The sequence below is a fragment of the Anopheles merus genome, chromosome 2L, assembly GCF_017562075.2.
Source record: "Anopheles merus strain MAF chromosome 2L, AmerM5.1, whole genome shotgun sequence".
Lineage (NCBI taxonomy): Eukaryota > Metazoa > Arthropoda > Insecta > Diptera > Culicidae > Anopheles > Anopheles merus.
This window is the reverse complement of record NC_054083.1, coordinates 40,505,447-40,530,395: the sequence shown is the minus strand read 5'-3', so window position 1 is coordinate 40,530,395 and position 24,949 is coordinate 40,505,447. Positions and strand designations below refer to the sequence as shown.

Sequence of the window (24,949 nt, the reverse complement as noted above, 5' to 3'; positions counted from 1 at the left end):
TGGAGCCTGGAAATGCTTACATTACAGCAATGATTGGTGGCTGTGGTCGGACAAATTGGCGTGTCAAACGATACCCACGTATTACTCGAGTCTTTCGGGAAAATTTTCTACCATTTCCCACCATTTCCCCGGGAGAGGAGAAGGGAAAACCGATCCGCTTAGAAAACAGGAACACAGCAGCAGCTGACAGCTTGCGACAGTGAGGTGAACGTATTCAAAGCCACGCTCTTAAACGAATGCATTTTGCCCATCGAATCGTAACAGCAGTAGTGTGTGTGTGGGTGTGAGCCTTACGATGGCGTTCATGTCGGAAGGGAAAATGTAGCAGGAAGCAAAATTGTATCATTTCCAAACGATGAATTCGACTCCCATCGTCCACAGCACGCTGAAGAAGTTTGGCATTTTCATCGCGCTATTACTGATTGAAAAGTTATAAGTTTTCCTATTTTAATGCTACCTACCACCCCTCCCATCACTGCCCCCTCTCAATCACCATTATTGGCCAGTACAAATCGAAACCATACGTACGCAGGCGATTTCGCGGCGTAACGTCCTCGTCAGATGGGAGTGTAATGGGGGGGAAGAAATTGTTTCCCAAAGTGCACAGCTGGCACATTGATTGAATTTTCTTGCGCAACCGACGCTTTCTGAAAGTATTTTTCATACGAAGGGAAGTTTTCCAATCTGTTAAACGAATACCACTCGGGGGTGCACGAATGGCAAATCATAATGTAACGATGATAAATTGAAAATGCGCTTGAAATGGGGGAGCAAAAGCAAATACCGAAAAAGTGCACTAAAACTACCCTCTTTTACTAGTAATAAGCTCCCTGCTGCTTGTTGCTATTACACGATTGCACTAACCTGTTTTGTTTTATTTTTCTTCTCTCTCTTTGCAGGATAAATTTCAACCACGAGAACGCTTGGAAGGAGCGTCACAACTAGGGAGGGACAACTGCTCCTACTGACAACTAGCTCCTAGTAGGCGCGCTAGTTGCTAACAAGCGTTTTTGTTTTATTAGTGAGGTGAAAGTGGTGGTGATAGTGGTGCTGCTTGGTTGGAGTGGTGTTGAGGGCGCACGGTAAAATCAATAACATAATCCGCCCTGAGCGGCTTACCCGCTTGATTGATCGATTTGCCGACGAAGCTGGCAATGAAGCGGTACGGCCGGTCTTAGCCCAGCAAGGGTCGGGCAGAAAGATGCAGCCAGCAGTGATGCCGGGGTCGGGGTGATAAAAACAATACGTAGAATCAACAGGAAATCACTTCCAACCCGGGCCCCCCCTGGGGCTCTTGTTTGCATACAACTGTGTGTGAAAGTGTGAGTGTGAGTGTTCGTGTGTGTGTTGTTTAATACACTAGCATCCCCTTCTTTCCCTGACTTCCTTCCAAAACCGTCCTCGTCGCCATCGTTCCCTTTCCCCATCAGTAGAGTACGCTTCCCCGGATTGCTGGTCACGCCCGTCCACAGCGGTTGTGCTCTGCGCTATGCTAAAGGTGCTGAAAAATTGGCCCCAAACAACGCACACCAACACGTCACGACGCCTGAATTGCTTCATTACTTGCCTACCCTGATCTGTGCTGTGCCGGTGCTGTGTTCGCAAACTCATAGTGGAGTAGCTTCACACACACACGCAAATGTGCTGAGCTGGCTTGAGCAGGAAGCAGCAGCAACCAGCCAGCCAGCCAGCCGCTTTTAACAATGTTACGTCAGTGCCAGTTCGTGCTCGTGGCGCTGGCGTGCTTCGCGGCTAATTGCTCCGGCACCAGCTCGGAGTACTTAATCATTCGGCATGGCCGGTCGCGGGTCCGCCACTCGAGCGAGAAGGACCACATCCGGTGGGGCCTGCAAGTGTTCGACAACTTTACGCTGCTCGACTACGATGCGGGCGGCTCGGGCAGCGGGTCCGGCAGCGAGGAAACCCTTCCCGCCAGAGAGTCACAGCAAGGGTCGAATGGTGGTGGTGGTGGTTCGCGCGGAAACACGCTCACGATTCGGTTTGACGAGTCCGAAGAGCTGGAGCGCATGATTGAGCTAAGCGATTTCGATAACCTGCGCTTCGGCGGTAGCGCGACGCCGGAACCGACGGCACGGCCGGGCACGGCACCGAAGCGGAAGCTTATCAAGAAGGAGATAATGGAAAACATTCGCCGCACGGTCGACAAGGGTCTCGAGTACCTGAAGTCGCACCACAACCTCGACGAGGTGAAAATCGAACTCGTCCCATCGTTCCGGGACTCGCAGGCGGTGCGCAGGCACGCCGGCAAACGCATCCCGTCCGACACAGCAACGATTGACAGCAGCAATCGTGCGGAAGAGCAATCGAGCAGCAGTAGCAGTGCGATAACCGTTCCGACGAGTTCGGGTGCTGCAGCTGGTCGGAAACCGGCGTTGCCATGGGCGGTGGAGGACGATGGTCCGGTCGCTAAAAGCGTCCAGCGCTCACCGAGCGCTCAAGTGTCCGCATCCAATCAACGACTAATCACGTTAGACGCGATGCCCCGCAACCCGCTGCTGCTGCTCAGCCCGGGCTCAACTCAACCGCCCGGTGTGATGGATGCGAACCACCGCTCACCGTACGAGTGGCACCGAGGGTCAAGAGTTGTATCGGATGGGGTGGATTATCCTAATGACATGCCGGTGGCGGACGCGGCAGCGGCGACGGCCGTTGACACCGGTAACGCGGCGGACGATGAGCCCGAGCAGGAAGCGGAAGGCGACGTGGACGACAGCGACGGGCTGCTGCAGGACGATGATCCGCTGCTGCAGGAGCCCGCGCTGGAGCAGGAGCAGGAGGAAACTCCGGCCGAGGCGCCGGACGCGGCCGACATTAACAACGTTTTCCACATGGAGGAGGCCGACCTGAGCGAGCTGGACGAGACGAGCCGCAACAACCGGCGCAACCTGATGAAGGGCCGGGACGTGGTCACGCAGTTCCTGCAGATCGTCGAGAGCCAGCACCTGCTCGGGGCGAACTGTACCGCCGGCACCGCGCTCAACCTCGGCGAGGGTGTCGTCGACCGGTACGCGCAGGATCGGTTTCGCGTCGAGGCGGAAATTGCCGTCAACCGGGCGAACATGCTGACCAGGTAAGTGCCCTCCCTTTTGGAAGGTTTTTATCCGTTGCCAAACACGTTGCCAACGAGTGTATTTTTTTTTTTTTGTTATTCTCTTCGGTATTTATTTCAACCGATCCAAGTGGGGATCCAGTGAGATTCTGATGAGAATTTGCTTTCTTCCATTTTCCAGTGAGTGGAGGTTCGGATCTGGTAATTGAGCTACTCGCAGTGGACAAACAACACGGCTCGACAGTGTCGAGTGTGTTGTTGCCAAGGCTGGTACGGGTTTACATGAAGGATTTTTTGGGTGTGTTTTGTAGTTTTTCCATCGCTACATTGCCCGGGTGATGCTTTTGATTGGATCCGGCGTCAATCTCGGACGTTCGGTACTGATGGGCTGCATCAAAGAGGTATCACGATGGCAACTCAGCTGCAGCTGCAGTTGCCATCGATCCATGTAGGCGGTACGTAGTACGTACAGCACACCACGATGCGGCTCCATCAGTGCTTCATTAAAACTTTATCATTTTGTGGTGCGCTGCCTGGGCGACAGAAGCCGCACATCATCAAAGGCACAAGGCAAACCATCCGCTTCGGAAGCCCTTTAGAGGAAAATTATGGTTCGTCTACTGTATGGTAGGTGCTATTACCATTACTGATTGATTGCGAGCGCTCAAAAATACGTTCCACTCATTATAAGTGCGCTGCAAGGGGTGTTCCATAAATTGCGTAACGCTTTCAATTATTCCTCAATTTCATAGCAGTTAAATTTTATTATCGTTTAGTATTATACATACTTTACATTTTTATTTTCATAAAGCGGGTGGTCCCATGGTACAGTCGTCAACTTTTTGTACTAACATCGTGGATTCAAGTCTCATATAGTCCGTCTACCCGTACCTAGGATTGACTATCCGGCAACGTGATATTAAATATGTCTCGAATGTCTGTTTTGCTCGGCATAACCGTGCAGGTCGTAATACTAAATAGAAGAAAAAGTAGAAGAATAAATGTTCTGTTGAAATGTATAACATTCAGAAGACATTTTGATATAATAATTGCGGTCTGCTCCCGAATATCGCATTTTTTGCCAAAAGAAATTGGATAAATGGGATTGAAAAAAAAAGTCTTTTTAACATTCCATTATTAATTAAAAACCGATCCGAGCAGAATTTTTTTATATTTCTGGTATGTAAGTGGTTTCAATAACGTAACATCATTTGAATTTCTATTTGACAATTTTTCAAGCAATTTATACTGATTTGGCTCATAAACTATCCAAAATCCGCTTATCTCCTAATCCGCGTAAGTAGATAACTCGGGCACAGGCTGTAAATGGTGTTTGAATGGGATTCGAACCATTACATTACCAATATGGAGCATAACTGACAGTTTATTTCCTACTGGATGTAAGAACTCCTATTGTGATTGATTGACAGTAAAATAAAACATCAATGATTATAAAATAAAAATTATGATCTCACGAAGAAGGATAAAAAAAGATCCTTGGATTGAAGCAGCCATAGAACATAGAATTAATCTTTTTAATTATTTCAAAATAAGTTTAAAACAGTGAATCACAAACAATTTTGCATATGCATCGATCTGTTCTCGTTTAACGCTATTATTTTTTTATATTGTTCTTTCATTCCATAAAAAAATTATGTGATGTTTCTTTTCATCGCAGTAAGCCGTTCAGCATGGTTGAGATTGTAACTACCTGATAAGACTGCTTAAATCGTTGCAATTTAATTCTCTCTACACATAAGCGTTACGTAATTTATGGATAGCCTTTAATAGCTCATATCTTACATACTTTCTGCTCTAGACGACGTTGGAACACTTATTTCGCCTTTCCACCCATAACCATAACCAGCTTACTTCTGAAATAATAGCCCCGTTTCTTAAGTGTTTCTTCCTACCTGTAGCCTCGGAGAAGAAAAATGCTTAGAAGAAATAATTCAGTTTACCCCGCAAAAACCGCCCCACACGCGTGTGCGGTTTGCCCACCCGGGTCCTGGGCAAGCCCTTGTTTCGCACACGCACCTTATTAACGGAGATGGATGAAATTCGATTGTACGCCCGTGCTTCTAAGACGTCACATTCGATCACACTTGTCGCGATCTCCCCCGCCCCAGCGCTGTGGCCGTCTTGCGCATCCGTCCCCGCATATCTCGTGCGTGTGGCACGGCACCATTATGTGGCAGCGTATCAAGCAAGACACGCTACTCTCCCACAACACCCGAAAACAAAGTGCCAACTCACTACCCGTGGCAAGTGGAACAGAAACACACTCCATTGGCAAACCGTTCAAGCATTGCCAGCAAATAAAGGCATAAGACGCGTACGTCCTCCTTTCAGCCTTGCCAGGAGAATAGACCTGGAACTGCCGCTACTCGGTTTCCTTCTCCCCCTCCTCCCAGTTTGCACCCAAAGTCAAGTGCCGTTTAATCTGGTCTGAGTGGGTGCGGGGGAGGTGGGAGCGGAAAGACGTGACAGAAAAGCGAACCGAACCCCCGGTATACGCCATTGATTTCTTCCATTCCGTGGTTGCCGTTCGCACGCTCCGCTGAACCGTATCCGTGAACCATCAATGAAGTGTTGCAAAGAATTGATCTTGAGCAGGCTTTGCTGCTGTCTCGAGCGCAGCACAGCTTACTGGGACGAATATATATATACTTGCTGGCAGCGCCAGAAGATCGATCGGCTCAGCACAGCACACTTGAGAGCAATGGGAGAAAATCAAGCCACAGCAGAGAGGGCACAGCATCAGTGAAGGTGCGATGCCGACTGTAGGAAGAAACGTCCTTCTGGTGGCTTGGTGGTGTTCTGCATTTGTTGCTCTCGTGTGTTTTTTCTTCGGGAATGAACGGGTGAACTTACACACACACACACAGATCGACAACACAATGACATCGATTTCCCTTCCCAAAGCTCCAAGCTCCTGCTGCCTCGGAAGCTCTCTAATGAGCGAAGTGCTGCCGCATTCGGTTTAAGAAAACGGGCAAATTGCTATTCCACCTGACGTTAATTGGTTGTGAGTGCTTCCATTAATTAATTTCGGATTCTCTCCGACCCGACCCGATCCGACCGGGGCCGAAGTGTGTTGTTTGCTTCCCTTTCCGGGTTCCTGTGTGCGACGCGCACGCACACTCCCATCAACTTCTTCCCTTCGCTTTGCAAACGGCACCTAACATAAAATGCTTGTCGGTATCGATGATTGGATTTCGTGTTCAGCCAGATCTCAAGCCTTCTCTGGCACGGCAGATGCCCGATGAGTGTGCAGGAAGAACGGTACAATCTGAAGGAGGAGGGAGGTGGGATAGAGTAGCAGTTGTACCGTTTTGTTTGAATTGCGAAGCAGTCAATCGAGCCACTCGAGCCTATCGGGGAAGCTAAATTGGTTCCGGGCAATGAATGATGGGCCCGGGCAGACACCACCTCATGCGTTACCACGCAAAGCGTTCGTCGGTGTGTTTGCCCAAGAACGGCTCACCGATCTTCCGGTAGGGCAGGTGGCAAGTGGATGGTTTTGTTTTGCTGCGAACGGGTTTTGCGTTAGTTTTGTTTGTCTGTACAGGTGTGTGCATGTATGAGCTTACTGGTTGGAACGTAACCATGCAGCATGCTTGAATCTTCCGACTCATGCTCTGTAGCGGAAGGATCAAAACCACACGCCTCCGGGGGTTGATGTGGCTCGGATGGGAAGGGATCGTTTGGCCCAGGTGTGGAGCCTGGCTGCCAATAGGGGCACGGAGGTAGCACGGAGCAATTTAATTGAAATACAAATTGCCTCTAGTGTTGCGTGGCCTATGTCTTTATACTTAAAACGATATGTAAAGCAGTATCGGTTCGGCATAATGCCGTGACTTACATGCATGTTAATGGGCAGGATTGAGCTCAAATTGGCACGAGTGAGGAGATTTTATGTGATGGGGGAAATGTGTTTGTGCGTGAAATGGTAATTGATCACGATTGGCAGCGTTGCAATTCAATCATTTGTAAGAAATATCTCACTTAAACACATTTTTCTTGAGCTTGTTTCGAGCTCAAAAAGCGCTTGACTTGGTACTGTACCTTACGTTTGCATTTAAGGCATTACACCTTAACCGGTTCACTGTCCCCATACAACAGTTTCATGATGCTTTCAGTCCAGTTCGAGTGAGTCCCTTTTTGATGCACGAAAGCATTCACATTCGCGCTCACAATTGCACAGCATTAAATGAGCACAACTCGTACCACGTGCACAAAACACAATGTTACAAACCACAAAACCCAACACACACACAAAAAGGAGAAAGAATCGAGCGAGTAAGTATTGTGTCCCCGGCTTTGTTCCACAGCACAACCCCATTAGTAGCGAAATGTTGCCGAGCTCACATGCGTGTACACATCCTACGCTGGGTTTTGCTCCGTTTTTATTCACAGAATTCGCCCAAGCACCCAGGAAGCACTTGAAATAATAAGCACGCCGGACGCACGGGTTCAGCTTCAATTCCATGCGATAAGAATGATCTCCATTCATGACAATTCCAGTTTTTTGTTGTTATTGTACACTTCTGTGTGTATGAACCGCACACTCGACAAGTTCGTCTCTGTGCTCGAGCTGAGTAGGACATCATCATCATCAGCATCATCGTCGTGCGCTTTCGCATTAACGAAGCCAACGAAGAGTCTGACTCCCTGCGGAGTTTTAGCGAAAACTAAGGACCAGATCATAATATCAACAAAACAGCTTACAGCAGCAGCAGCAATGTTACAAAGTGGGAAGTGCGGCTGGCCAGCTTCCACGCCACCCGAGCTAGAACCATGTAGAAAAGCCCTATTCTAACGGGAGAATGGAAGTGCAGTCGAACCATTGCTCCATTTTTCCATGGCCATTCTTCATGCATGCTCATGAGTGTACTAGTGTGTGTGTGTGTGTGTGTATTACGCTCGTCCACTGTTGGCACACAATGGGCGAGGAGTAATGTATCGTACAGCCCCCCCCCCCCCCCCGATTGTACAAGGGGTCCAGCACAACCAGCAACGGTGCAAGTGCTTTAACCTCCGCACCGAGCGAGCGAATGTTTAAAGAAGGTTATTTGAATTAAATCATAACGAGTTTACAATCCACGGCTGCACCAACCGCACCGGGGACCAGCTTGTGAAACCCAGTGCAATGATTTATTCTCTTGATAGAACCAGAGAGAGAGACAGAGAGGGAGAGTAAGATAACAATAGTCCGGCATCATCATGTTACAGGGGGAATACACGTGCAAACAAATCAATGAAAGTTTAGCGTACATTGTTGTGGACCATGCTGAAAATGCTTTGGCGGTGGTTGGCTTTTGATACACACAAAAACGGGCCAAAACAATGGATCGTGTGGAGCGATACTAGTAGGTAATTTACACTGTCAGTCTGCTGCTGCTATTTAGATAATCTATGAACCTCACTGGTAATCACACTGACCTTTTGCCTACGCACCCCTGATGCATTTTCCAGCTGACCTTTTCTCGCCAAATGAATGGTACTGTCGAAGCAGGGCACAATAAAGCCACCGTCCAAGCTGGATAGCCCGAGGTTTAAAGTTTCACTGCCTACACATTGAAGTGAGGGGTTTGCCGAAATTTATCAAATGCCGTTAGTTGTTATGTGGCTCACACTAGTGGTGAGAGCTCGGAATCGGAACTGCCCGGATTCTAATATTTGTTCATAATCAATTCCGGAGCTAGTTCCAATTTTGGAATCAATTCTGGAGCCAGTAAATTCCGGGATCCGTCTCCGATTTGGGAATCGGCTCCGGAGCTAGAATCTGCTCCAGAATCGAAATTAGCCCGGAAATCGTAATCAGCTCAGGAATTGGAATAAGAATTGGCTCCGAAATCAGAGTCAGTTCTTGAACTGAAATCAGAAGTTTTTTTTAAACCGAAATCAGTCCCGGCATCACCATGAGAATTGATACTTTGTAATCGTAAATTTTGGGTTCTTGCTTTGGGTAGGGCGGCTATCGATACAATCGTAGCTGCCTAGGACCCAAACGCCTATTCTCATGAATATATCGAAATCGCATTTTCTTCGCGGAACCGATTCCGTAGCCAATTTCGGTAACTGTTTCCGTACCTACTACTCGGGATCGATTTCACAAACATTCAAAGCTAGTCGGAGCTAGTCGGAGCTAGGGCAAAACTTCATATTTCCCATCACTAGTTCACACATTGTTTATTCAGTCCCCAAACATCCCTTGGTCACAATGCGAGCGACACACTGTACAACGGGAGCAGTGGGGAAAAAACACTCCAAATAAAAGCCTTCTCGCTCCCTCCCCCAAGGAGCGAATACCACAAAGCCGCTAGGCCTCAAACTTCTCTGCTTCTGCTTCGCCTCCAAACCCGCTGAAAATGTGGAATTAATCGGATTGCTAATGAAGAATTCAACGCTTTTCCACTGTTCGCTTTGTGCCTGATTTGGAGCGCCATTGTTTTGAGCACCGTCCCTTCAGCGGCACAGCATCAGCGTTTGACATTTGACGACACGAACCGGGGGACGCATTCGGAGCAGAGTTTACTAAGCTGCTACCCCTCATGGTGACACATGGTGGTTGTGTGTGTGTGTGTGTGTGTGTGTGTGTGTGTGTGGGAAGAATTTGATACCCTTCCGTCGTTGGCCAATGCATTGTGTCACGTGTTGTTTGACCGAGCGAAAAAGGTTCCCACTCCCGGGTCTCGGACAGCTGTACTGGCACCATGCTGTGGCTGGGTAAAAAGCACCTTTTTCTTCCCTCTGCTCTCCTCTGTCAACGCTGCACTAATGGGTTTGGGCTAATTTTCCCTCTCCAGGAAACTACGACTTCAATGGGATGGGAGAGGTGCAATTTTGAGAGAAAGGAAGCACGCCGCATAGAGCCTGCTTTTCCGTTGGGATTGGCTCCATGGGTGGCTGGATCAGAGTGATTAAACGCCCCGAGTGTTGCAAATTGATTCGCTAAGTATACGGTAATCAATCATCGAAGATGGCTATCGAAGAAACTGGAGGCGGGAAAAGGTACGCGCGCGCGTCATATCGAGATGGACCTTGGCTCGAGATGGGAGGTGGGAATGGATGCTTCAAAGCATCGTCTTTGCTTCGGCTTTTCTGCTGCTTGCGGCATAATGAATAGGTTGGCCCATCGGGCAACGACGGACTTACCCGGAGCCTTTTTTTCCGATTGATGGACCAACATCCCATCCGGACAGCCTGCCAGCGTTCCTTCTGCGTGGTGTGTTTTTAGGCACCCTCGGCGCAGCTTGGTTTGGCGCACTGAAGTCACCATCACCACTGAAGGATAAAGTTTCGATGGCGGTACATTACTTTCGAGCGATAGCCGGACCCCATGCCGGGCTGAGGGCTTTGTGGTTTCCCAGGAGGGGGGTGGGCGAAAGGAAAGAAAACAAAAAAAAACGAGGAGCAAAAATGTATTACACAGCATATTTCGTCCAATTTTGGGCCAACTTTGCCGGGCCACGGTGAACCCGCACACTCTTGTGGGTGGGCAGTTTTGTGGTGAAATATTTGTCAATTTGTCTTGATTTGAAGATGAGGGCCCCATTATCCGTCCGACAAGACCTTGCGGGAAGTGGGTTGAGGGGTTCAGGTGGCGCCGTTGTTGTGTGCGAAATCTTGGAGAGGTTTTCTTTTTTCTGGGTGCTTTATTTGTGTGCGGTCTCATAATGTGAGAAATATTTCAATCTGAAGGATGTGTTCTTCAGACGTGTCTTAAACTTTTTCTCCCGTCATTATGAGGGTGATTAAAACATATAGACACTTCTTTCAACATTTCATTTTTTTTAATTTCCGCAGGGATCATGCATTTTAGTCTTTCTTTAAACCGCTGTTGTCTCATAATTTGTCAGACACTTTATCCAGAAGAATTATTAGCAGTATTTTGTGATTATTTTATCGATTTCTTGAGCTGCATTAAACATTAATATGATTTTTTTATACCATTACTTGTCACAAGAGCTCGTTCCGTGGAGCATCTATTAAAGCATTTATAGTTATTGATCGGATTAATTTCAATTGGTTGATTACCCCAAGAATTTTGACACTTAAACTTAATGTTCTAGTAGTATAATGGTTTTCAACAACGCATTAAAACAACACAAACAAAGCGCATACCTGGCACGACGAAGGTTACGCACCCCCCTGGTGCTGTCATTTCAACTTGTTTGCCGCGAACGTTATTTGCGTTCCGAGCGGCACAGGACAGTTTATCTTTATCAGCAAACTTCAACCATTGGAAAGCTTTTAACCTTGTCTGGAAGTGAGGTTGTCGGCAGGAAAAAAAGAACAGAAAAATAATAATAAAGACCCGAACCTCCTAGCAAACGATAAGCTGCTAGATAAAACGTTTACGAGCTGTCATCAGGCAGGCTCCGTCGACTTTGCTTTAACTTCACCATTTTTTTTTTGTTGTTGTGTGTGTTTCTCTAGTTATTTCGGAACTTTCTAGCGCAGTTGTAAGCGATTAAGTAGCTTACTGGATCACGGCGATGACAGTAAAACCGAAAGCTCGGTACAAACGCACACAAACTGACACAAAAGTTAATTAGATGTTCTTTGCACACAACCGCTAACATTCTCTCCTTCTTTCCATGCACACGAACACACACACACACCGGATATCGTCCCGCTTGCCCGTCGCGCTGTCCCAGAATCTTCAAGTTCTCGTCCGCGGACGTCCAGGCGTCCGAGCACCTGTTGCACGCGTCCGTCCTGTCGATGGTGGAGTTCGACGATGACATCTTTGCCGGCGGAAACTGCTTCGACTGGAACCAGCATCCGGCCAAGCGGGGCCTGTTCTGCCCGTTCGCCTACCGGCTGCCGCCCCCGGACCAGGGCGCCTCGCTCGTGAAGGATCTGGCGCTCGAGTACCACTACTTGGGCAACACCTCGGAATGGTTCTTTCTGGCGCGGAAAAACGCCGAGAAGGTCATCGCGCGCAACGAGCAGTACATTAAATGTAAGTATAGAAAGGTATTCGTGCAATTGTGCTCGCAGTGTACGTCGTTGAGGAGATGACTGGCTTTATGACCAAACCCAGTGGATGCACCGGGTACCACCGTTCAGCGGGAACGGTCGGTGGGCTTATTGGGACTTGACGGAGGAAGTCCCAGGTCTCTAGCTGCGCTTGAGTGCTTCCTGAACCACTACTTCCTCACGGCTGTCCATTGTTTGTGGCCTCTCTTCAGCAGTACAGCAAGACGCTGATGCTGCTGTTAAAGCTGGCGGTGCTTACTTTTGCGGTTTGCGTTGTTTGAGCAGCCCCGGGCTCCTTTGTTTGCGGCAACTCATTTTTCTCGTCCATCATCTTGTGCTTTATTCAATTTCAAAACTCTGCACAAACTTATTCCAACCGTTCTGGTTTGACGGTTTGAACCAACAGCAAAAAAAAAAGAGTTACAAAGATCTGTTACGAATGCACACGATTGCAACTTGCGACTTGGGGGCCCCCAAAGAGACACAGACTTTGCAGACGTAAAGTTTTCCCTATTGTTAAGTAAAGCTAGACAGATCGGTTCAAGTTTGCCAAGGCCGCAAACCGGTCCTATCTGCATGCGCTCGCAAGTTGTGTCCCGTTGGGCTTTTACTGTTTCTTGACTATTTCAAAGACGTCTTGAACCATGTCAAAAAACAGGGAAAAAATCACTCCAAATAAATTACATTAATTCTTGCAGCTTAACTAAATTCGTTCAATACACGCAAAGGCATCATGAGAATAGAGTTCTTTTCCTTTCATTCCAATCAAAACCATCCTAAATATACACTGACAATGGGACCGACACGGAACAAGCGAAATGGAACGATGTCTCATACAGTGCGGCAAACCCTTGTCCGGATGCCGGATGTGCAAACACGCAATATATGTAAAGATAACAAAGAAAGCCAACCGGCTGCATTCGATGCACGTCTGTTTACTTTCCATTGCACCGGCAAACGAACCCCTCAGTATCGATCGTCGCACCCGCCGTCGTGCCGTTTCCATTCACGAGCGCAAAATCTAATAAGCGAAGTACTTTTAAAGCACACATCGACTGTACAGAAAGTGGTCGTAGCAGTAGTAGTAGCACACACGGAAGTAAAACGCTCTTTTCTAGAGAAAACCAACTCGTTTTTGTTCTCCCTTTTTGAGCTGCCACTCGCGTAAGTTCTTGGTTTGACATGTCTTTGGTACGCTGTTTCCGCGCCCGTGTTGGGGCGGTATCCTTCAGGGCCTTTGCTTGAAAGACTGACTCAAACCAGGGCCTTCCTCGCGGACTCTTTTCATGCTCAAGAGCACACTGCTGCTGGGAGGTTTTTTTTTTTTTGCTCTTTAAACAGATAAACTACACCACACTTACTGCAAGTGACAGTGCGTTACATTGCACAAGTAATAACGTTTAATGTAAAGCCGGAGAAAAAGAAGGCACTAGAAGGTGCACCTTACCTCCACTATGCAGCAAACGTGCAATAAACGAGAGAAGAGGAATAAAAAAGATATGGCCTCCTTTACCGGTAGCCAGTGCTTCCGTGTTCCGCGATTGAATCTTCACAAGATTGTGTAGCAGCACTGAGTCAGCACGTTTATCTGAAGCACCGCCGCCTTTCTTGATAATGACACTTGTTTGTGAATCAATCAGAAGGCCTTTCTACGGGGGCTACGGAGTTTTCTTTTTTTATGTCGTTGATGCAACATAGCTTTCAACAAGCCGATCAAGACAGTTCAGACTAATTAAGCAAACGCGTAAGCCGTGCAAGGATGGGGTGATTAATTAAAAGAGGCTTTTTTCGCCTCTGCTTGCGTGGTTTTATTCTTTTTTATCGCTGTTGCCTTCGACTCATCTAGTACGCTTGAAGAAACACGACACTGGTCGTGCTTTTCACTTCTTCTATCAAAGTAACACCCAAACACAACAGCAGGAGGGCTGGAAATCGCTTTTCATTGTCAATCAGCGCTAAACGTTCTAATCTGCTGTCTAACAAGTGACCATTTCCGTTGGGTGGGGAGCTCTCTTGGAAAATTGTTTCTTTTTTTCCGCTGCTATTTAGTTAAAGATATTGACGTTAGCTTTTTTTCAATCTCGCTTCCTTTTAGAGCAGTGTTCGATGAATTTCTACTTTTTTGAACAATCTCTTTTTCTGTGCTTGCGATCCAACATGATGATGGTGCAAGGATTGCTACAGCATAATGAATGCAAAAAAGAAGGGAACCCACTTCCCCGAACGCTCCACTACAGGGCGGTTTTTGTGCTTTGTGTGCCATCCCGCATCGTCAAAACCTCTTCTGACTTTCACTCTAAATTATATTCGCCGTATCCACTTCAAGCGCAAAAAGGCTCAACACGATGCTGACCATAAAACCGCAAGTCAGCTTGAAATTGATTATAGCCGGCCGGGTATCAGCCAACAGGGAGGAGGGATAGTGAATCGTTTGTCCCTCTGCTCCCGGACTATCGCCCCCAGGATAACGTTTCAGGCACGCCGTAAGAAAAGTGGGCAGCAGCAAAAAAAAAACGAGCCACACACCCGCCCCTTCTGCTGCTCCTAAGTGTGGTCCAAAAACCTCAAAAGCTCCACTAAGCTTCCCATTAACTCATTATGGTTGAAAAAGGCACTCGATTGGGGGGGGGGGGGGGGGAGGGTGGGTGGCAGTCCGCTTAAGAAGGCACGCCGAAGATGACGATGTTGATGCTGAGAAGCGGGTGCTTTTGCAACGTCTTCCGTTTTGGCGCCCAACGGTGCTGTACAAGAGTTTTGTAAGTGGCCATGCTTTTTTTGTGCCCGCCTTACATTGCGTGCTCGAATCCGTTGTCGATTCTTCCCAGGTTTTTTTTTTTTTTTTGGTTGGTTTCCTGGAGGACAAGTGGAGCAGTAAATTGGATGATGCCACTGATGTGCTGTTCACTCGCTCATCCTCCCTCACTGAGCCGGTAGCGGCACTTGAAAGGCACTAGGCCCCCTCGTTTTTGCGCTGTTACAAACTCTCCCAGCACGACCCGTTTGTCGGATATTTTTGTTTTCCATAAAACTTTTCCGGCCCTATTTGCGTCACGGAGAATCAATCTGGGCTGGGTTGTGGATGTAGCAAAAACACAAAAAAAAAAAACACACACACATAGGGTAGCCCGGGTCGAACGTGGTCGAATACGTCGGCCCCAAAGACTGATTTGTGTGAATGAATATTCACGAGGAGGAATCCTCGCCCGCTACCATCAATCATTTTGCGGAATCTATTAACTATTCTTTGCCCGGCCGGCAATCAGGGGGCGTGCGCTGCTTTTATCAATTTCGTGTGGCATGTTCACTGCAAAACAATTGCTGTGACTCGCACATTGATTCTTTCTCTTGCTCTCTCGAGGGACGCTCTTTGTTTGCCGGTGGATAGTCGTCGTGTCCGACGCCGGAGGGTTTTCAGTTTGTATCGGCCTTTGTTTTGAACAGTGACGTAAATTGGGCTTTTTGTTGCAAAAGCGGGACGTGGAAGTACAAATACAACATCGATTTAATGGAATCTTCTTACAAGTAGCGTCTTTTTTTGCATCCTTATTATTGATTAGCTTTAAGCTTTGCACAAAACTCCCTCAAAAATGTTCATTGCTCATGTCTTTGTTGCTCAGCTCAGAATGCTACTGCTTTCCGTGGGTAATTTCTTGTCTGCTACTTGACTTATCGGAAGCTTTTGAGTTAATTTTGCCATACATATTCCACAGCATGCTATGCGAAATAATAAGCTACTTCTATTTTGATGAATAATTTATTCATGCAAAGCTGTCAGCGTTCTGGGAACAACACCTCGACGACCATCGATCTGCATTTCGCGGTCATTCTCTGAACCATTTCCTCCTATTTTACTGGTTTGCAAGTATTTTCGGAAGATATTTCATTACCTTGTACCTTGCTTGTAGAAGAAAAAAATCATCATCTCAATAGTAACAGTTGTATTGCTTGTTCCCAGTGTAATACAGTATATCCTGCTTCGAGAGCTACGGAAAATCTCAAAATTCCTCAAACCTATCCAGAGTAGTGGTGGGTAACGTTGGCAATAATCCGAAACCGACTCCGATCCGACTCCGATAAATTCGGAATCGACTCCGGAAGGTAGGTCCACGCTGCTATATCCGGAGTCGTTCGGAATCTTCCAAAAAGGCCCGGAGTCGTTCGGAGTCGTCCGGAGTCGCCCGCAGTCCGAGTCGTTCGAAGTCGTCCGAAGTCGTCCAGAGTCGTTCGGAGTCGTCTGGAGTTGTCTGGTGTCATCCAAAATCGGCTGCAGACGGAGTCACCCGGAGTCATCTGGAGTTGGCAGGGGTCGGCTTGCATAGGAAGTGCAAGCGCAAAGTGAAAGACAAAAAACACAACAAAAGGAAATGTCTGATCAGAAGCACATTAAACCACACGGTTCATGTTGATTCCGACTAACTCTGATTTCGAACGACTCCTGACGACTCCGGACGACTCCGAACGACTTCGGGCGACTCCAGACGGCTCCGGAAGACTCCAGACGACTCAGGACGACTCCGGACGGCTCCGAATGACTCCAAACGACTCAGGACGACTCCAAACGACTTTGGACGACTCCGATTCCGAATGACCCCGGGCGACTCCAGACGACTCCGGACGACTCTGGACGACTCCGAACGACTTCGGACGACTCCGAACGACTTCGGACGACTCCGAACGACTCCGGACGACTCCGACTCTGGGCGGATCTAGTGGATCCATTTTGCCAGAGTCGGAATCGGCCATACAGCACATCACTAATCCTGAGAGCCCAATTTCGACAAGCCGACACTATACTGCAACGGCTATTAACACCAATTTAAAGCTGGAAACGTTGAAAGCTTCAACTTCTTGCACCTCTTGCACCAAGTTCCGTTCAGCTTCTTGTGTCCTTAACCTTCACCCGTACTTACTTTGGCTCCCTTTCGAACTGCTATCAAACCGCACCGCCCGGAAGTGCGATGCAGTTTTCGTGGCAGTATGGTCTCCTTCGGTTTACCCACCGGACCCCCCCGAACTAAGACATGAACCATACGCTCCCAGCACCATTTAACCGTTTGAATTCTACCAGCGAAACCCCGATAGACATAAAATTATCTTCCCCGTCTGCCCAAAAACCCAGCATTTGGCCGGATTTATCGCTCCTGTGCGATCGAATGTTTTACCGCAGTAACAAAATCGCCCATAAACGGGAAAACGGGAAGGAAGCTAGGGAGGGGCATAGAGATAAAATATTCAATACGAACGCGCGTCATAATACGGGCTTCTCCGGGTTTTCGAAACGGTAACGATTTAAGAGTCCTTTTTTGCACCGGGAGGGGATAGGATTTTTCGAGAAACAAAACATGAATAGGCTGCCTACCTCGGGGGAACGACACGAAGTTTTTCCGCATCGCAGATTTCACTACGTGAGCTGTAAGTTTTCTTTGCGGATTTTTGTGAGTTGTATGCTGGAATCCCTTTTTTGTTTTTGGTGTAGCTAAAAACTATACCCTCAGGATGTTATTTCGTGTGGTTTCAGTGTTGTTTCCAAGAGTTGCTGTTGCCCTTTTGGTTGCTCCCAGGGCTAGATATGGGAATGTTATGCTACAGGCCGACTTTGCAGCAATATCGCATGCCAGGAGAACAGCGTTCGGATTTTATCCATTTTGTGTCGCACTCCAAACTCTCTCCTCGTCACAGGACAGTATGACAGCATACGGTTGTGCTAATTGAACTAATGCCTCTTTGGAGAGCGTTTGCTCACCCGTCTCTCAAGCCGTGCCATAATTACATTTCCCTTTCGCTTGTGCTCCTTCTAGCGCCGGAAGTTGCACGTTTCTTTCACCGAAATCTTTCACGTTACGTGGCAAGGTGTTTCTTAAATGTTCCTCATTCATGCTCCTGGGCTGGGCTGCAAACAAACAGATAAGCCTGCCACGTCATTGACTGTCAGCTGACAAATCAAGGCGCCTGCTCATGCTGGGGTTGTACAGCAGGAGACGGAAACTTTCTGTGCCGTGCTAATTCTTCTGATGCTGCCGCCCTCTAGCCCTGGAGCATATTTCACTCTTGCGCTGGTAAAGAGATTTAAATAATTAATCGCACCAACTTCACGTGGAGCCCATGTTTTGGGGAGCCCCATTACACGGCAACGCACATAGAGAGGGTGATACAGGGGCGCTGCAAAAAAAATAAGGCACGTTTATAGACAATTAGTCTCACTCTAATAAGCTTCCATTGATATTAATTCCCCGGTTTGGCAAAGAAGGACGAAGTTTTGTCACTGTCGAATGTTTTTGACAGTGCGGCGGCGGTGTACTCGACGAAACTGTGAACAACACCGCAAGCTTGTTCGGTAAGGAAAGAAGATAGAATTAAAAATTTCCACGAAAAAAACCCTTAACCATTTTTGGAAGCTTTAGATTAGCTTTCAGAAAAGTGTACCAGCCCCCCCCCCCTTCCCCCATTGTATGGTAATGCATTCTACCCTGCCTTGCCGTTGTCCCTCTCGTGCCAGTAATGATGCAACCCAGAAAGGGAGTGGCCATCGCCTTCGTAGAATTGTCACGCCCGTGTTTGATCATTATCCAAACTGTGCTCCCGGGGGTCGAAAATTGGACACGTGTACCAATTTCATTGGCTTGTTCATGGTACGAAATTGGTTTCATTTTAGCACCGGCATACACATCGGCCGATATAAGCCAAAACTAAAGAAAAGCGACGAGTTTCGGGTGTGTGCACACACACACACACACCCGTCCGAAGCGCACCACAATAACACTCCGCGGCAAGGTAAAAGACGCTCCAATATGGACAGCTGTATTTTTTTGTGTGGTCGTCATTTTCGCTGCAATATTGAACCAATCGAGAAAGAGAACGATAACAAAATCAGAATGACCCTTGCCACTGTTGCAAAACTTGAACTCGCCGCTGCTATTTTGTTGCTGCCGCTGTTGCTCCGTCCTGCAGAACTTTTTTTTTTTTCGTAATGTAAAATGATTCTTTCTAAAAGCAAACTTTTGCTTTTTGTCCACAACATTTGCCCATCGCCGGCTTTTTTTTTCGCCCGCTGCCAAACATGGGGCCCTGGTGGGAAAGCAATTGTTGCCGCGTCATTTGCAGACGTCAGCAGTCAGCACAATCTGGGTGTGTGTATTTTCGCAAATCAAGTTGTTTTGAAATAACAATCAAAAGTTGAGGTTCAAGTTTACTTTGGGAAAAGGCTGTGTGTTTGTTACGTTCAAGCGCAAAACTCTTTCAAATAGCAATAGGGTCTTGTAATTGTATCTCAAATTCATCGTTACAAAGTCACTGCTAGCGTGTTGTCTTGCCATGTGAGAGTGTACAATAAACGTAACACATAATGTTCCACTCTTTCCGGTGCCGGTAAAGGCGGCGCGCGTAATACGAGTAGATAAGCCAGACGACGTCTCACAAGCAAAGTGACAAAATGCATCATTAGACGAGATGAGCGGATGAAATCCTATACTTCCTAAATCCGACCATATCGGTCTTTTTTACCCCGCTTCTGCATTCTCCTAAAGCACACACACACACACGCTTGATTTTGATCAAAAATCCTACCAGCACTGATGTTGTACATGTTTGTGCAAAAAAAGCTCACATTATCTGCTTCCTCCTTGATCCGGGACGACATCGATGTTTCATCTGGCTCTTTAAGCTGTAATGTCCTGAACTCAGACCAACCCTTACACACACGCACACACACACTCACGATATAATGGTAAACGTCTCATCATGTCACTCTTTCCCTTCCTGGTGAGCACACAAACCACACACACACACGCACACGCTGGAGATGATTATTACAACTCACTTCGGTGATATCCCGCGCGTGTTCGGAGGCACGCACAGGGCATGGTTAGGGTTTGCGGCACCATATTCCGCATTGATAGCATGGTTCAGATTCAGCGCCGAATCTTTTCACCCCATCTCCCCCGATCCCCATCCTGCTCCACCTTGACAACAAACATATTTTTCCGAACCTTCAAACACTGTCAACATCACTATCAACACAGTGTCGCCGTTGTCAGCGGTCGACTACCCTCCGACCGACACGAGCACACGGGGGTTAGCAAAAATTTCAACCATACACTTCCCTTCAACAAGCGTTAAGCCGCCTTACAATCCAGTGGTGGACTCGCTTCCTGGAACACACCAAAGCAAAAATTCGGAAATCAGAAGTGGAAGCTGCCGGATAAGTGAGCCAAAGCGATCAGGTTCGATGGGAGTCCGTCATCGTTGGAACAGTTTTGGCCTGCGGGACTGTGCACTCCTGCGCAGACGACGGTGGGCCGAGCTAAGCCGAGAAGGAACAAACAACAAGCTAACTTCATCGTTGATGAGCACCGCCTCTCAAATTTCGCTCAGGCAAACAAGGTCCTTTGGTTGGCTGTTGTACCGTATTTTTTGAAATTTTTACCACCGTACTTGCTAGAGATGGAAACAAGCATAAACCTTTATCATCAATGTAGAATTTCTTGGGACTTACTTTACACTGTCAAAGTTTATGACTTTGCAGCGTAAATATTGTTCCTTACAATGGCCAATTTCATTAAATTGAGAAAACTTGTGTGTTGTTACTTTTAGCTGAGAAATAGCATTTGCAAAAAATGTTGTTCAAAATACAAAGACAATTTTTGAACAAGCTTTCAACACCATGAGTGGTAACAATTAATCTCAAACTAATAAATCACTGACAGAACCCTTTGGAAACGTATGCACTGTGTTTGTATAAGCTTCACTTCATTATGGGAAAGAGCGCAAAAGAAATGAGTACACAAAAACGCGTACAAACTGACACCAAAAAAAAGAAAAAAAAACACAGTGCCTGTGTTGGATCTGGCTTTTTTTTCATTCCCTCCATGTCCATGTCCTCGCGTTATGAAGAAAATGAATCTGCCGCTGGTGTTGACATGGGTGGTAATGTTTAGCATAATGTTCAGCGGCAGCAGCAACAAAAAAACGGAGCTCGCCACGTACAGCAACTAAGCGGGAGTTGCGTGTGTCTGTATGAGTCTGTGTGGGGGTGTGTATTTGTATGTACATGTGATTAAAAATCTACTGGCGGGAATTAAGCGTGCTTCAAAACACCAACGCCGGTACAGTGATTATGATGTTCTGTTAAAATGTCAACGAGCACAACGAGCACAGCGCGATCGACAGCCCGGGTCGGGCGTAAAACCGCAAGCACTGGTAATGCCGCTACGGAGATTACAGTGCCCCGCTACAGTGCAGCCGGCGAACCGGAAATTGTCATGCGTGTGTAGCGCAAAGCTCAATCAACCACATCCGCATATCCTCAGTATCCACACGTTACTGAGAATTGGCCGCATTAGAAGCCCGTTCCGGGAAGGAAACAGGCAAAATTTGTCTACTTACTTATCATTTTCCTGTTAGGCATTTCTGGGAAATATTAAGACGCTACACATGCACACATACGCACACACAATTTCGCTCCTGTCTTCATGTGGTTGTGGCGGGATTTGTTTTAAAGCGATTTAATAATCCCAGGAAAGTGGAACTCCAGTTTACCGTATCCACACAAAAATAGACCAATTGTCTGTGATGTGGGTTTGAAGTTCCTGGGAAATTTAAGGCGAAAACTTTGGCAAACTGTGTGAGTGTACAAGCTACTCTCTTTAACAGAGCATTGTAGCGTATGTGCACACATAGAAAACACACCTTGAAGCTCTTTCGCTGAAGCGATGACATGTCGCAACCCTTGACATGTCCCCCGGAATAAAAATATGAGCAAGCGTACAAACCAATGCAACCAATCCCGCAACACAACGGCTCAACCGTCAACCCCAATCATCGCCCGTTGTTGGAGGGGCCCACAATCGTCAGACAGCACCCGCAACGACACTATCAAGGTGCGGAGTAATTTCGAAGAAAATTGCAAACTGTCCCCCGAATCATCGTGGGAGTTTTTCGGTTGATTAGGTCACGCAAAACAAAATTGCAAGAAGTAGCAAAAGGAGATAGCCAGCCCCAGTCTACCAAAATTCGACCAAAATTGGATAACTTGTTACCACCAGCCCAGGCTAATGGGTTCGTGGGAATCCTCAATCTTCAACAACAACACACACACACTAAAAAGCGCTACTCCAGTTCGGTTTGTGTCGCCGTAGTTTGTAACAGCGCTCCCTGGAATTCCTCACCGAGCTAGGGGGCGATCAGCTCGAGCTCACGACCGGAAAAAGGCAATAGTAGTTTGTTTGATTTCTTCTCCGTTTTTTTTTTTCTCAAAACTCGACGAAAACACCAAACACCCTGGGAAACGGAATCCAAAAACGACAGCTCACCAGCGCAACGTATCAAAACAGGGCCTGTCTTTTCGCGTTTGATTAATTTCCCAACGGGTGCGGCGCGCCGACCTTCCGAGTAAAGTTCAAGTTTCTTGCCCAGAGTGTCGCAATAAATCTTGCTGAACTTGCGACGAAGCTGGCACGGTTTCGGGGAAAGAAAACTTCAACTTCAACTGGTGCTCCTTGCGGCGCTGGTTGCTTGCTTGCTTGTGCGGATGCGTTACTGTGGCGAAAAGTGACGTAGTGAAAGTTTCTCATTTAAAAAGTTGCTCGCTGGCAACTGTGAGTTTGGGTGACATTTTTTGTTTGTTTTTTGTTCTTCCCACTGCTTTCAAGTGGCAGGGTCATTTGTTGTGGTTGTTGTTGCGATGAGAATTTTTCAAGTTTATGCTTGATAGCGCATCGGTATGACACATCATTAGGTTTGATAGCGTGCGTGTTGTCGGGTGTATCATTGCTGCTTTCTTCAACTGGTGGTTTTGTTTATTTTTCATTTTCAACTCTAAAATAGATGGCTATTTGTTTCTTCGCAATACGCCCAGAGCCAATCATTATCACTAAGTACGGCATTAATGGTAGCATTATCTGCTCCCCAGATCCCATTTACTACCTTGCTTACCATTTTATTTACTACTTCGTAAAACGGAAACACTGACAAATGGGAGGGAAAAAACCCCCTTCCGCTTCTGTCAAGGTGCACAACAAAGATGGAACACGAAAAAAGCTTTCAAGAAAATGGATTTTGATTTCGCAGAAGTCTTTTGCTGCTGCTTTTCACCTGATTGCTCCCTCGAAGAGAGAGAGAGAGAGAGAGAGGGGGGGGGGAGTAAATAAAATAACAAACAAAATAAGCAACAGCAAGAAAGAGGAAAAAAACTAAACGTAAATAGCTTCCTGGTGCGATTTAATTTTTCCAGGCAACATTTAATATTAATTTTCCTGTAATGTGTTTCTCCTTCTCTTCATCTCTCGCTCACTTTCCCGGATCCGCGGACACGACGCAGCTTTTCACGTGTACACCAACAACACCGAACGGCAGGCGGACGAAATCCTATCGGTCAAGTACGAGGACGGACGGTGGTCAAAGCCGTACTACGACTGTGGCGGTGGCAATATCTGGATGCTGACGTACACGGTACCCTTCTTCGGCTACGAGAATGGGACGTACTTTTTCAAGTAAGTGTCAGAGTTTGTTCGTTCTTTTTTGCGCTTGAGTTCATTCAGTAGGTACGGTAACGGTGAAATTAATTGCAAACGGTGCAAACATTACTCACAATATTTCTTTCTTTCTAAAGCAATGCATTGGTACGTTGGTGCATTTATCATTTCAATGCTCTTCTCATTTGCAAATCGTGCCCGAAGGGGAAGCAGATTAATATACTTAACAGAAAAAGGGACAAGCTTGGGAAAGAATTAGGATGAACCTGTAAAAATGAACCATCGATTTCAAAATTGGCAATCTTTTTACACAAAAAAAAATTGAAGAGGAGTTCCAAGACATTAGCAATAACAATCCTCCGAGCTGCTCCCCTTTTCACCATTTATTTGTATCTTTTCGGCAATAACTCAGTACCATTTAATTTATGCTACGTGTTTCCATTAGCATCCGCTTTGCAGCTCAACCAATGTAGCTCGATGAACGTTCCAATTTCTTTCCACGATAATTACTTGTTGCTGTTTTTTTAAGGAATTATTTTTCTCTCCCTCACAATCCAGACTGCCCTTCAATTATCGTGCTACGTGTTTTCATTAACTAGCATTTAGTATGCCGAGCTTTATCAGCAGTATTTCCCAACCCCCCCCAGTGAGCTTAATGGTGCCATTTGTCTGTTTCCATTTCGCTTGATGTGCTGTTTGATTTTGAATCGAAAGCCTGAATCGGACTAAACCTGCGCACGGGGGGAAAAAATAATGTCCACTATGTGAGCTCACGACACACAGCACAAAAGCCCGCTCGATAACGAACCCCACTTATGGATACGGTTCAATTTCGAACCAAATAATAGTTTTCACAGCCAACCTTGCAAACGTGCTGAAAATGTGCCAATGTGTGCACGGCAAGGGCAACCACAGCCTACTCTTTCATTCTTCGCCCAGCCGAACTAAACAGGCCTGTCCCTGTGGCTTGGTTGGCCATCCTTCCACATAATTATAATCCCACCGGTTTCGACAATGGCATCAACGGTTTCAATCGGGCAGAAGAAGAAGGGAAAGGAAAGGTCTTCCCTGCTGCACGCTCGATTATCTGCTCATGAGATCGGAATCGGAGCCCCTTTTTCAATAGTTTTCCCAAAAAGCGAAACGATTAGCGAGCGCACGGTTGAAACATGCCGCTCCATCTCGGACACGTGCCGATTCGAGATATGTCTGTCAGTGGGTATGTGTGTATGTGTGCGTTGGCGAGTACAAGTCCCTTGTCGACATCCCCATTATTAATAGAGCTGAGGGTTGCAAATAATTGCCGAGCTTTCAATTGCCGAGCTTTCCGGGTTGTGCTGGGGCGAGGCACAACCCGGAAAAAAAAGAAAACCTTTCGGTACAAGCACAGCACGCCGTCCCAAGCGCCACTATTCAATGG

At 47.0% G+C, this 24,949-nt stretch overlaps 1 protein-coding gene across 9 annotated transcripts in view; it reads left to right on the top strand.

Moving 5' to 3' along the window:
- The window catches only part of LOC121592530, a 112,173-nt gene that overhangs the window by 52,901 nt on the left and 34,323 nt on the right, over positions 1–24,949 (top strand). For all 9 annotated transcript variants that reach the window (XM_041914045.1, XM_041914048.1, XM_041914041.1 and 6 more), the window contains 3 exons: positions 900–3,091; positions 11,737–12,044; positions 23,376–23,547. In XM_041914045.1, coding sequence (XP_041769979.1) covers positions 1,704–3,091; positions 11,737–12,044; positions 23,376–23,547 — 1,868 coding nt within the window. In that variant the 5' untranslated portion in view covers positions 900–1,703. The remainder of the gene's footprint in view (positions 1–899; positions 3,092–11,736; positions 12,045–23,375; positions 23,548–24,949) is intronic.